Source organism: Lontra canadensis, unplaced genomic scaffold (genome assembly GCF_010015895.1).
Source record: "Lontra canadensis isolate GAN:19392208 unplaced genomic scaffold, GSC_riverotter_1.0 scaffold38, whole genome shotgun sequence".
In the NCBI taxonomy this organism is placed as follows: Eukaryota; Metazoa; Chordata; class Mammalia; order Carnivora; family Mustelidae; genus Lontra; species Lontra canadensis.
The window spans coordinates 12,247,572-12,260,165 of record NW_022631032.1 but is presented as its reverse complement, the minus strand read 5'-3'; the positions used below and the strand labels follow the sequence as shown (position 1 = coordinate 12,260,165).

The window sequence follows — 12,594 nt, the reverse complement described above, 5'->3', positions numbered from 1 at the left end:
TGTGTTCTCTGTCTGCTTTGAGCTTTTATTTGGCAGCTAACCTTAGCTAGAGAAAATCACAAAATAATATTGAGTGGTCTTTGCACTAAATTCATGACCACCAACCTCCAGTGGGCCTTCAGAGCTGTCTGGCAGTCCTACTACAGTTCTCTAATCCCTCACTTTCCCACTCTACAAATGACTCATCCATTCTTCTCTGTTTTCTAACATCTCTTCCATTCTCACCCTCAGCTAATGATGTTGTTTCCTATTTTACTAAGAAAAGTGAGCCAATCAGAGGGGGATCGTAAGCTAGCCCCCTAGCCATATCAGTACCCATATACTCTCTCCCTTTCTTTCTGTTACTATATGTGAATGATCTGGGCACCTACGTAAGGCCAACGTCTGTACTGGTGCTGTAGGTCCCATCTTCTCCCACTTACTCAGGGACTTTCTTCCCTGATTGGCCTTTTTTCTCCCACATTCATTGATTTTTCCCCATTACTAGGTCATTCAATTAGCAGATAAACATGCTGTATCTCCCATCTTTAACACAAGGCATCCAAAAGGCACTTGGCATCCAAGAAGCACAATTCTGTCAGCTGTTAACGTTTGCAATATAATGCTTATCACTAGAGGTTTGACCATCAGTTCCAGCCTTCTCATATGACATTTGTGAATTGAGCCCTCACTCCAAATTACTGAAAAGTCACACAGACTCACACATACACACACACACACACACACACACACACAAAACCAACGAAGATGGGCAAGGTATTTTATAGAACTGCTACTGTGTGTTCATTGACATGTAATGTCAGTGGATTGGAAACCCTCTATTCCTTCTAACTTTAGTTGTCTGATGTATTGATAGACTAAAACTGAATTCTTATGCTCTATAATGAGAAGTCTCTAATTGAATTCCTGAAAGAGAGGGTAGAAGAAAAGTGGACTAAGGAGGACAGAGAACTCTAGGAACTAGAAGTTCTAGATATCCAAGAATTATTATGCCTAAAATTTTAGACTCTTAATAATCTCTTCTTGCCCCAGATCCTAAAAGAAGATCTGTCTCTCAGTATTAGGAATACTGAGGGGCAAAAATATTTGATTTGTAGGTTCTTTCTGTTATTCGTCATGGAATGTGTTCCTGTCATTTGGAGGCAACTGAAGCAAGACGCAGAATGCTTATTAGACTGCCTGTTTTGCTGCAGCCAATAAACTTAAGGCTCAAGGATCAGGCCAGGATCAAAGAAGCCATGGATAAGCAACACCACACAACCTTCCCCCCCCCCATCTCAGTATTCATTCTTTAAGAGTAAAATAACATTAATTACACAAAACAAGCTATTAAACAATGTGAAAACACCAAGTTAGAGCCTAAAGGAGGATATCAAAATTTAGGATTAGGAGTAATTAACTAATTAGCTTATGATCAATTTCTTAAAGCTCATTTGCAGTGGTATTTTAAGCAGTCTATGATTCCAAGTTATTACCTCTTTTAACTACTCTGCCAATTAGAGCCAGGTTGAGAAAGGCTTTTTTTCCCTAGATATAATTTGCACAGTATAAAATACACCCTTCTGAAGTTCGTAATTCAGTAGGTTTTAGTATATTCAACAAGGTTGTGCAGCCATCAGCACTATCTAATTCCAAAACATTTTCATCATCCCCCAAAACCTGTATTCATTGGCAGTCACTCCCTATACCCTCCTCTCCTCAGTCCCCAGCAACCACTAATCTACTTTCTGTCTATATGGATTTGTCTATTCTGGACGTTTCATGTAAATGGAATCTTAGAATATGCAGTCTTTTGTATCTGTCTTCTTTTACTTAGCAGAATGTTTTCAAGGTTCATCATGTAGCATGTATCAGTGCTTCATTCCTTTGAATGGTTAAATAATACTCCATTGTATGAGTATATCACAGTTTGTTTATCCATTCACCAGCTGATGGACATTTGGGTTGTTTCCACTTTTTTGGCTATTATGAATAACTCTGCTATGAACATTCATGTACAAGTTCTTGTGTGGACTGAGAAAGTCTTTTGATTTAGTATTTTTAAGTTTTTCAAAACAGCCAGCTTCCTTTTTTGAATCAGAAATACCCTTCTGATGTAGCAGAGCTTCCTCTTAAATATATAACTTTTTTCCCCCATAGCATCTTTTGAGCAGAATCTTTAGTGTCACTTCACAGTGACTCTCCTGTCTTTCTGGACCTTATTCTAACATTGAACACAACTGAGCTCATTTCCCAGGCTTGCTGTACTATGTATTTCTGTCACTCAGATTTTCACAGCTTTGCTGCCTCATTTATCCCACAAGCCTTCTTCACTCTAAGATCTTGGTTGATGGTATCATGTCAGTCTTCATAGCCATGTTAAGCTGAGGCTGGTGAATGACTTGACAAGTTTGTTTATAAAATAAGGGCTAGACTTATTTTGGCACAACATGTTGCATATACAGTATTAACTGTTTAGCAGTTTTCTACAAGTCAAAATAAATGATTTACTTCTTCAGGCAATTGTTCAAATTTTTCTCTATCCTGTGTAATCAACCCATTTTTTTTTCTTAAAATATCCCATAGTGCTGATTCTTTCCAGAGAAAGAAAGAATTACTATTGTATATCACCATTGTCTTCACTAAAAGGAATTATAATCCTTTCTGAAGAGGATTCAGAAAGCTCTAGAGAATCAAGCCTGAGTTTCAGACTAAGCCTCAAAGAATGAATTCTACAAAAATGGAATGTGTTGGGTGTCACACACAGCTTTATTCTTTCTCCTTCCTAGTCTCACCTTCGTTGAGAGACAGGCTTTCTAGACTCACTCCTAAGTTCTTTAGGTCCTTTCAGGACACGGTAAGAGAGCACCTTTTCCTGCTTTTCTTAGAAGGCTATCTTAAAAAATCCTTCACTTTTTCAGGTCACAGCAGAGGCTAGCCTTTCTTCCACTTAAGCTGGATAAGGAACTTGTAAAACTCTACCCAGGAACCCACCACAGCTGGTTCTCTTTGAGAAAGATTATCATCCTTGCTCTAGCCTGTTTCTCTAGGGGAACATGTATGGAACACATAACGAACCCCAGTCTAGGCAGCTGGATCTTGAGGTAAAAAGTGATGGACCCCAGTCATCCCCAGAAGAGAGAGAGTATGAAGCTTTTTCATCCTCTGGTCAAGCTGTGTTAATATAGTTGCCTTGAAGACCCAGGTTGAGCACATTGTCCAGACAGAACAAACATGTGTCATCAGACAGGGTATGCTCATGAATGATCCATAAGCTAAGAAGAGATGCAGGTAGTTGTGCAGGAAAACACCTACTGTTGACTAGTCATCTTATTTGGATGGACTTCATATATGCTCTAGAAGGCAGGAGAAAAGATATCCTGGTTTATTTCAGAAGGACATTGGGAAGACCTTATAGTTGACTCTTTACATTATAGCTGCCCACAGTTCCACCCTTTCCATGGTCTCAAACTGAATTTATAGACTATGCATTAATAATTTTCTACCCTTCATGCTGGGTAGCCCCCCCCAGGGGAAAACTCTCACCCAAAAACACCCAGCCCCATGAATTGTACATACTCTATGATAAACATAGAGAAGAGAGTAAATAATAGGTCATGTTTGCATCAGTAGTGAAATTCCTCATACTTGATTTTTTTCCCACTAAAAAAGAGGTCACTTCAAAAACTCTGTTCTTTGCAACTATATTTCACTTATATACTTCTTGAAACTAACTCATTCTGAGATACCTTCTAGAACCAAACACATTTATTTCCATATAAGCACAAGTAAATAAGTAAAAAGAAATAAACCAACCTCATGATAGTCTTTTTCCATCAATAACTTATTGCCGTGGACCAGTTCTTTCCTAAGCGCCGTTAGGGGGCCTGGTCTTTTCTCCTTCTGATTTCTTTGGAAAGCAGTTAGATAAACAAAAACTACAGCTCACTTCATCATCAAAAGAAATGGAGAAATGTTTTCTTAGGAGTGTAGCAGAACAGGCTCTTTTTTAACTACTCTTCTGACTTGGAAGCTTCAAAGACTTACGGGAAGTGAATGAAATGAAAGTATTTGTTTTTCTTTGCTCCAAATCAGCTTTATGCTAGCTTTATGCTATAAGAAACCACTTATTTATTATCTCCATGCCCTCAGCACCAAGTGAAGTGTCTGTGTATGTGGCCAGAAAAATACTTGTTTGAGTGACTATTGACCTTACCCTCAAGAGTTTAGATTCTTGGAAAATAATTATCAGATTATAAAATATTGTAGTAGAAACCCTTTTACTAGAACACAGTTGGGATTGATAATTACTCAGTAGGGAATCATAAACTCTGTGTATGTATTAAAAAATTTTATTTTAACTCAAAACATTAATTTATTCAGATCTTTTGATAGAAGGCCAAAGCCTTTTCTTCGACTATCATTGGAAACTGGAGGTCCATAAAATCTTTCTTTAATAAGTCACATTCAATACATTTGTTGACTGATTTAGAATTTCTTTAAAGTGAAGAAGGAACTTAAGTCAGTAGTGAAGCAATTCAAATGTAGACTCCTCCTAGATTTTCATTATCTTGTCCATTATCTCACCCATACGTAATTTTACAGCAAAAAAAAAAAAAGTTGTTTTTTTTTTTACTAACAGCTTGCCTTTACTGAATCTTTTTTAAAATGATTTTATTTTTTTATTTGAAAGAGGAAGAGCATGCACGTGCCTGTGTGTGTACCAGGGAGGGCCAGAGGGAGAGGGAGAGGGAGAGAGAATCTCAAGCAGACTCCACTGAGCGCCAGCCCCACTCGTAGCTTGATCCTAGGACCCAGAGACGGTTACCTGAGTGGAAACCAAGAGTCAGTTGCCCAACTGACTGAGTCACCCAGGCATCTCTTTTTACTGAATCTTTATAAAACAATTCGACTTAGTTGTTTTATTTTCAATTTTAGGAGTTTTAGAAACAACGGCTTTTTTTCGACATCCCATATTTCATTAGCTTATGTAATACGTAATTGAATTGAGTAATTACTGTAAAAAGTACAGCCAACATAAACAAGTGGGTACAGGCACAACCAACTCTTATTAAGCAACTCCTGTGATAAGAAATACGAGAACATAACAGTAACTAAATTGTTAGTCATGGATCAGTATGTTCCAGGTGTCAGGTTCTCTCTTTTACAGGAGAAATGAAGATCATTGGCTGAACCAGAGAGTAGGTTAAGTAGAAGTCATTTAAGAGTAATGGTATTTCATTAGGAGAATTGTAGTAAAGGGGGCTTACATAGGGAAGCCTTCATGAAATAGGTAAAATTTGAGTTAGATTTTGAAGGATGGTTAGAGTATATATGATTTGAGGAGAAGGAGCAGGAAAGGGATGATGGGATGAAGAGTCACCTCCCACATTGCTGTTGGGAAGAACAAGGGGAATACAGTTTAAGATGTAGTTTAATTGAAAAAGCATTAAGTCATAAGCCTAAGACCTAATGCCTTTCGTAACAGTTTTTTGATGTTTTAATTTGGAGGTAAATAATGAAGGAGTAAAAGATTATTCTAGGCAAAAGTGTAGGAAAAACATCAGGGAAAGCTAAAGCTCAGAGTTAACATGTAAGCCCAGTGAGAGGAAATTGGGCGAAATGGAAGAGCCCAAGTTAAAGTATTAGAACAGTGATTTCAACCATAATCTTCTGTCAACCATACTATATATTGAGAGCTTTCATGTAAGATTTTGTATGAGTGGAGAATTCCACAGCTTAAAAAGAAAAAAATATGAAAATCATAGGTTTAGGCATATAAGCCCAATGTACACATCATGAAGCAAGCGTCAGAATGTTTGGAAGGAAATCAATTTAAAAAAATGTAGATCAGGGCACCTAGGTGGCTTAGTCAGTTAAGCATCTATCTTCAGATCAGGTCATGATCCCAGAGTTCTGGGATCAAGTCCTGCATCGTGCTCCTTGCTCAGCGGGGAGCCTGCTTCTCCCTTGGCCTGACACTCCCTCTGCTTGTGCTTGCTCTCTCTCTCTCTCTGACAAATAAATAAAATCTTAAAAAAAAAAAAAAATGAAGGAAACAATGGAAATCCAAAGAATTTAATTCCCACTAAATTTGACAAAAGTTCAATAGAAGAGAGTTATAAGCTATTTTTCATTTTGGGGTTTATTTGGTAATGATGTTTGGTTTATATTTTCTAGAAATAGAAAATAAATATTGATTGAATAATGTGATCAAAAATAAAGATTGAAGAGGATGTTTGAAGTTTTATTTGTAAATGACTATATGAGGCAGATGTTTCGTGTATAACAAAATAATAGAATATTTTTAAAATTTGAGATGATTTCTTTAAATCTCCTTAAAGAAGAACATGTCACAAATTCAAGACTACTATGTCATTGCTGTTTGCTCATCTTTTTTACCTTTACTGTAGACATATTTCACTCACATGTATCTAAACCTGCTTTCTTATGACATTCAATTGTTCCACTTTCTTTATTTTTTAAGATTCTATTAATTTATTTATTTTGAAAGAATGAAACAGTGTGCTAGTGCGGGCAGGGGCAGAAAGAGAGGGAGAGAGAGAATCTTTTTTTTTTTTTAAGATTTTATTTATTTATTTGACAGAGATCACAAGTAGGCAGAGAGGCAGGCAGAGAGAGAAGAAGGGAAGCAGGCTCCCCACTGAGCAGAGAGCCCGATGCTGGGCTCGATCCCAGGACCCTGGGATCATGACCTGAGCCAAAGGCAGAGGCTTTAACCCACTGAGCCACCCAGGTGCCCCAAGAGAAAGAATCTTAATCAGACTTGCACTGGGTAAGGAACCCTTGACCCCATGACCCCATGATCATGAGCTAAAATCAAGAGTCAGACGCCCAACCAACTGAACCATCCAGGTGCCCCCAGTTGTTCCACTTTCTTAACCCACACTTTGACAAAAAATTTTCAAATATGCCCAGATCCAGGATCACTCCAGCAAAGTATGTTGGATAACTTAAGATAGGCTTCTGCACACAAGCCAGAAAAAAAAGGATTTGATTTTAAAATATAAGATCAACAGACCTCTTTCTATATTACCATTTGAGGGTGAATGTTTTTCTCCATATTTTCACTGGATATATCTAGAGGGTTTTTTGTATTTGCTTCCCTTCAAAGAAGAAATTTTAAAAACTGTTCTTAAAATGATAGATTGAAATTTGAAGTGTAGCTTCTTTTTTCATAAAATACTGAATAGCAAAACCAAAAATGCTCTACATGTTCTTTTTCTAATAGTTTGAGGAGAAACTGATTTATGTGGATTGATATCTCACATACTCTGAGTTTAAGAAGTTAGCATTATCTGAGAAGTTGCTATTTTTAGGTCCAGCTGTAATGTTTCTAACTTTGGTGCTAGAGTAGTGGGTGCTTCCTTTCCCAGAAGGCTCTGTATTCTCAACATGTGCAGGTCAATTTGACAAAAAGCTATCTACAAGGAGCAACAGGCCCACTGCAGGCGTGTTTCTAACTTGAAAATTATGATCAGATATTGGGAGCCACTGGCTATATTTGGGAACCAGTTGCATGTCAGTACAAGCATGGATTGTGGTCCCTGGAGACTGGGAGAGCACAATGTTTGAACTTAATTTCTTCTGGAGATAAGAAGAAAATACCTCTCTACTTGACAAGATTGACAACTTTTTAAATCTGACCATCTTCAGAAGTGTGCTGGACAGTGGCTAAGTAAACATCCACTTTTCAAAGATGATGATCAAGGAAACATCTCTACGAAGGGACCCGGATTTAAGGGGAGAATTAGCTTTCCTGGCAAGGGGCTGTGATTTTGTTCTCCCGTCACGGTTTAAGAAGCGGCTGAAGTCATTTCAGCAGACACAGGTTTGGAACTTGGGTGTTTCTTTTAAAATATTTTTATTACTAATAAAACCACCGAGTGAACTAACTTACAAATAATTTTACAGCTCACTTGATATTAGATCAAGGAATTAATCTGTGTCCTCTATTCAGCTATTTGCAGAAAGCTATTTGTAGAGAGATTCCAACAGGTTTAAAAATAGACCTTCTGGACCTCAAGTACAGTACTCACATTTTTGTCTTGTAGAGAGAGAATCCAGTTTTAGAGACAATAATTATACCTCAACAAGTATCGTACAATTTCAAATTTAATAGAAGTATCTTTGAGAAACTAGAATTTTTGTGTTAAAATTCTTTTTTGCCCTTTGAATCAATAGACTATGTTTGTATTAACATACATACATCTGTAATGAATTGTTTTTAAAGTATCAGTCCCGGTAATCTTCTTTTGAAGGAAGAACTAATTATGTATAGAGAGAGTTGTGTGGACGTGATATAATGTATGTAGGTAACAAAGGTTGGCAGTTAATTTCTGCGTTGTAAAAGAAATGTCCTCTCTCAGCAAGCTGTGATACTGAGTCATTTCTGCCTGTGATGACAACTTTGCAGAATCCATGCTTCCTTGCATATTCTGTAGGGCCAGTGTTTTACCAATTTGCCTTACCTTGAATACAGTATGAATCAAGGGTCATACAAATGATGGCCACCCAGAATTCGGCAAGAAACCATAGTTTTATAATTATTATGACCTAGAGTAATTTCAGATTGAGTGAACCATATGAAATTGCCTATTTTTAAAAACAGGTCAAAAATAGTCAAATACTGAAAATGCTACAGTGACATAATAGTATAAGGATACTAAATGATACGATGTTTTTAGACCAAAACTGAAATGGAGAATTGAAATACTTTCCCCAGATAGTTCTATTTTAATGCTGTTTCTAAATTTGAATTTTTATTCAAAAATTTTGTATTCAAAAAATAAAGTTTTTTTCAAAATGAGTGCCAAACTTGCTGGTAAATCTCCCAAATTTTATAAAACTGTGTTATTCTGTAGTATCTATAAAGGGCTAGTTTTATGAAACTACTTTAAATTACGTGTTTTCTATTGAATTCAGTGGAGAGTAAATTGATAACACATAAAAGTACAAAATAAATGCATTCTTTTTCTTTTCCCTTTTAAATATTAACATCAATTTTGTTAAATATCAGATTTAACAAAGAATTTAAAAATACTTCCCTATCAGTGAATTGCTTGATGTTAACAAGTACGCTAAGGAAAGCAAAGTGGCTTGTATAATTGAATACCCATTTAAATAAAAACTTTGACAGATAGCCAGGGTTTGTTCTCAATTTTTACTTATTTCTGTTGAAACAGACATGTAGAGTTAACATAGAAGGCCTTGCCCTAAAACTTTTTTACTAGTGCATGTTCACTATACTATTGGATTTCATCCCCACTGGCACCAGTGTTCTTAATCCTATGGTTACAACTCCCTGATGTCACACCACAGAAAACATTTGGGGAAACAAAAAAAGAATTTTTGTGATTGTATACTTGTAGTTACAGACCTGTTTCAGCATAGAATAATAGAAAGGGGATGACACTAATATAAATGACCTATTTACATATAAACATAAAGCCCCTGAAGAATTATGTCTTCTTGTAGAAGTTTAGGAACAGTTTTACTGTTATTGACTCATGGGACATTGTAATAATATTTACAGCTTAGCATTAAAACAGAGAGTAATGTTTATGTACAGATTATCAATTTGTTAAGTCAAAAGTGGTTTGTAAACTTTAACTTGTTTTACAAATATAAATGATCATTTCTTGTTGAATCTGAAGGACCATGCCAAAGTATGCTTAACCTTTTGAGAACCTCACCCTGTGGCCTTGTGGCTCATTTTCTTAAATAAGGACATATCTGTGCCTAGCACTGTTCTAAATCTTTTACCTGTATTAGTTACATCCTGTAATTTCCTTTAATCTTCACAACAACCTTCAAGAAGTAGGAGTTATAATCTATTTTATTACTGAATTCTAAAATGTTAAGTAACTTCCCTGAGGTCACGGAACTCATCACTGTGAGAAAGCTCATCACATCAGAGCCACCACTGTTTTCTTCTTTTTTTTTTTTTAAAGATTTTATATATTTATTTGACAGAGAGAGATCACAAGTAGGCAGAGAGACAGGCAGAGAGAGAGAGAGAGGGAGGCAGGCTCCCCGCTGAGCAGAGAGCCTAATCCGGGACTCGATCCCAGGATCCTGAGATCATAACCTAAGCTGAAGGCAGCGGCTTAACCCACTGAGCCACCCAGGCACCCCCATCACTGTTTTCGTTTAAGTTTTTCATATTTCATTAGCCTCACTTCTCTCTGTGCGATGTTTTCCTTGTCTGTTATTTTATAGGGGTGACATCTTTATAGTGCAGCAAAATCTTGGCATGACCAACTGGCCTTTATATCCCCAGTAGTATTAATATATGAGCAGGCTCGACTCTACTTTAGTGTCAGATATTAACCTGAAAAATGGGCCATGCGTGACAAGAGAAGATTAAGTCATATTCATCACATATTTATGTGAATGAAGCTTATCTTCCTATAATACTCATGCTTTTCAAGGGTAGCCAAGATTTTTATCCTGAGTTTAAAGGTCTGTTATGAGCCCATATGTCAAAAGGAAATATGATATTCAGATCTACCACTCAGAGATAAATCATTGTTAAGACTTTAGGAATGGCATTAGTATAATTTAAGGAAAATGAACATTTGAGTAATATTATATGTTCATGGTGGTCAGCAGTCATGTCACTTTAGGAATGGGATTAGTATAATTTAAGGAAAATGAACATTTGAGTAATACTATATGTTCATGGTGGTCAGCAGTCATGTCACACTTTGATACTTCATGAAGTACTTTATGAAGTGGCCGTGCCCATGACCCTTGATAGATAATTTGATCAAAATTAAGAGAAGAAATTAAAACTCTGAAAATCTTCATGGAATTCTTTTTTGCTTTTTCTACCAGAAATCTCAGAACTAAATTTAGTCTTCGTTGGTAAAGCAGACTTCTACCTGAATGTTAGTGTACCTCTCTACCCCTTTCCCTAAATCATAGATAATCTTAATGTCTTCATTGCCCACCACCGCCCACCCCACCCATATACTGTCCTTTCTTATGTCTCTTTATGGCATTCCACATCAAATCCTTTTTGGAAAAAGGAATGATATAAACTATAAATGAATTAAACTCTAAAGGGAGTTTGGCTGTGATGAAATTAATAACCACGATCCTTGCCTATTACTGGAGTGTACCAAAAATGAGAGAAATGTGTATCATAGAAAAAAATGGCATGCCCACAGGGGCAAGTAAATCAACCTGGTGAAAGACATTCCAAAACTAAACCTCTTTAATTTTCTTAACAAAGACTTTCTCTGCATCAGGGACTGATGGTGATTTTACCTAGACAATGTCAAACTAGAGAGAAGAAGGTGAAAGGAGTCCCCCTAATATATTTTAGATTTATGCGTTTTAAAACAACTTATTCTATGTGCCTGTTGAAGTAGAGGTAGAAATGTGCAGAAAGATGAACAGTCTTTGAAAAAAATTTACTAATCCAATTCCAACAGACTAAGAATACACTTGAAGATACAGAATACACTGTCGGATTTTTAAAGCATAAATCTATGTAAACTCTGGTATTGACAGATAGTTAATGTATTTACTTTTTATGGATAAGCATTCCCTAGAAGCAGACTTATCATCCTGTAGGAGTAGAGTGAGCTCTTGATCTCTACTGTCTCTATTCTTATTACTGGTCAGGACTTTCAAGAAATATATGCTGTTTAGAATTTTTGTGTCTCATAATCACATTTTCCTTCCAGATTCAAAATAAACCAGAAAAGAAACCTGGAACACCTCTTCAACCTACAGCCACCTTTCCAAGTAGTCCCCAGCCTCTCTCCGTTGTTCCTCATGTGAATAATGTTGTGAGTGCACCATTGTCCATAAACATTCCACAGTTCTACTTTCCTGAAGGACTTCCCGATGCCTGCAGTAACCATGAACAGACTCTAAGCAAAATTGAAACTGCTTTCATGGATATTGAAGATCAGAAAGCGGACATCTATGAAATGGGAAAAATTGCAAAGGTAATGTAACTACTAACTGATGTATGATCTCTCTTTCTCTAACAGTCCCAATTTCTCTCTCTTCACTGCCTCTTTGCTCTCTGTTTTTAAGCATGGCTTAGTTTTTTTCCCTTGTTGAAAAAAATTTATTTGATCCTGATACACCGTCTGTGGTCCCATTTCATGGAACTCATAAGTTTGAATAAAACTTTAGTGTTTTTCCTCTTTATCCTCCCATTTAATATAGGAATTTCATCCATGACATCATCAACACATAAATTCATTCTCTGCTTGAATGCTTTCAGTGACAGGAAGCTCACTGTCTTGCCAAGCAACCTGTTCCATTATTAAATAGCCTTACTTGTTAGAAAAATTTTCCTTGTATTGAATATGAATGTCTTTTTTTGTTGTCACCCATTGATCGTAACTCAGCCCTGAAGCCAGACAGGGAACCATTGGGCCAGCTCAACACTAATTCTACTCAGAAATAAATGGATTTACTGCTAGGAACCAAGTCTTTGATACCTTCCAGTGTACCCAGCTGCTTCTAATTTAGGATCTTAGCCTTTCATGCCAGGACTACTGAATATCTTCAGTAACTGGATGCTACATCTCCAGTCTCCTCCTAGAACAATTAATAGTGAGCATGAGC

At 36.6% G+C, this 12,594-nt stretch overlaps 1 protein-coding gene across 3 annotated transcripts in view; it reads left to right on the top strand.

Moving 5' to 3' along the window:
* PPP2R3A (protein phosphatase 2 regulatory subunit B''alpha) overlaps window positions 1–12,594 on the top strand; it is a 213,593-nt gene that overhangs the window by 77,514 nt on the left and 123,485 nt on the right. For 2 of the 3 annotated variants that reach the window (XM_032869638.1, XM_032869639.1), the window contains exon 3: window positions 11,697–11,963. In XM_032869638.1, coding sequence (XP_032725529.1) covers window positions 11,697–11,963 — 267 coding nt within the window. Of the gene's footprint in view, window positions 1–7,368; window positions 7,832–11,696; window positions 11,964–12,594 lie in introns of those variants that run through there. The other variant, XM_032869641.1, reaches the window with a different exon arrangement.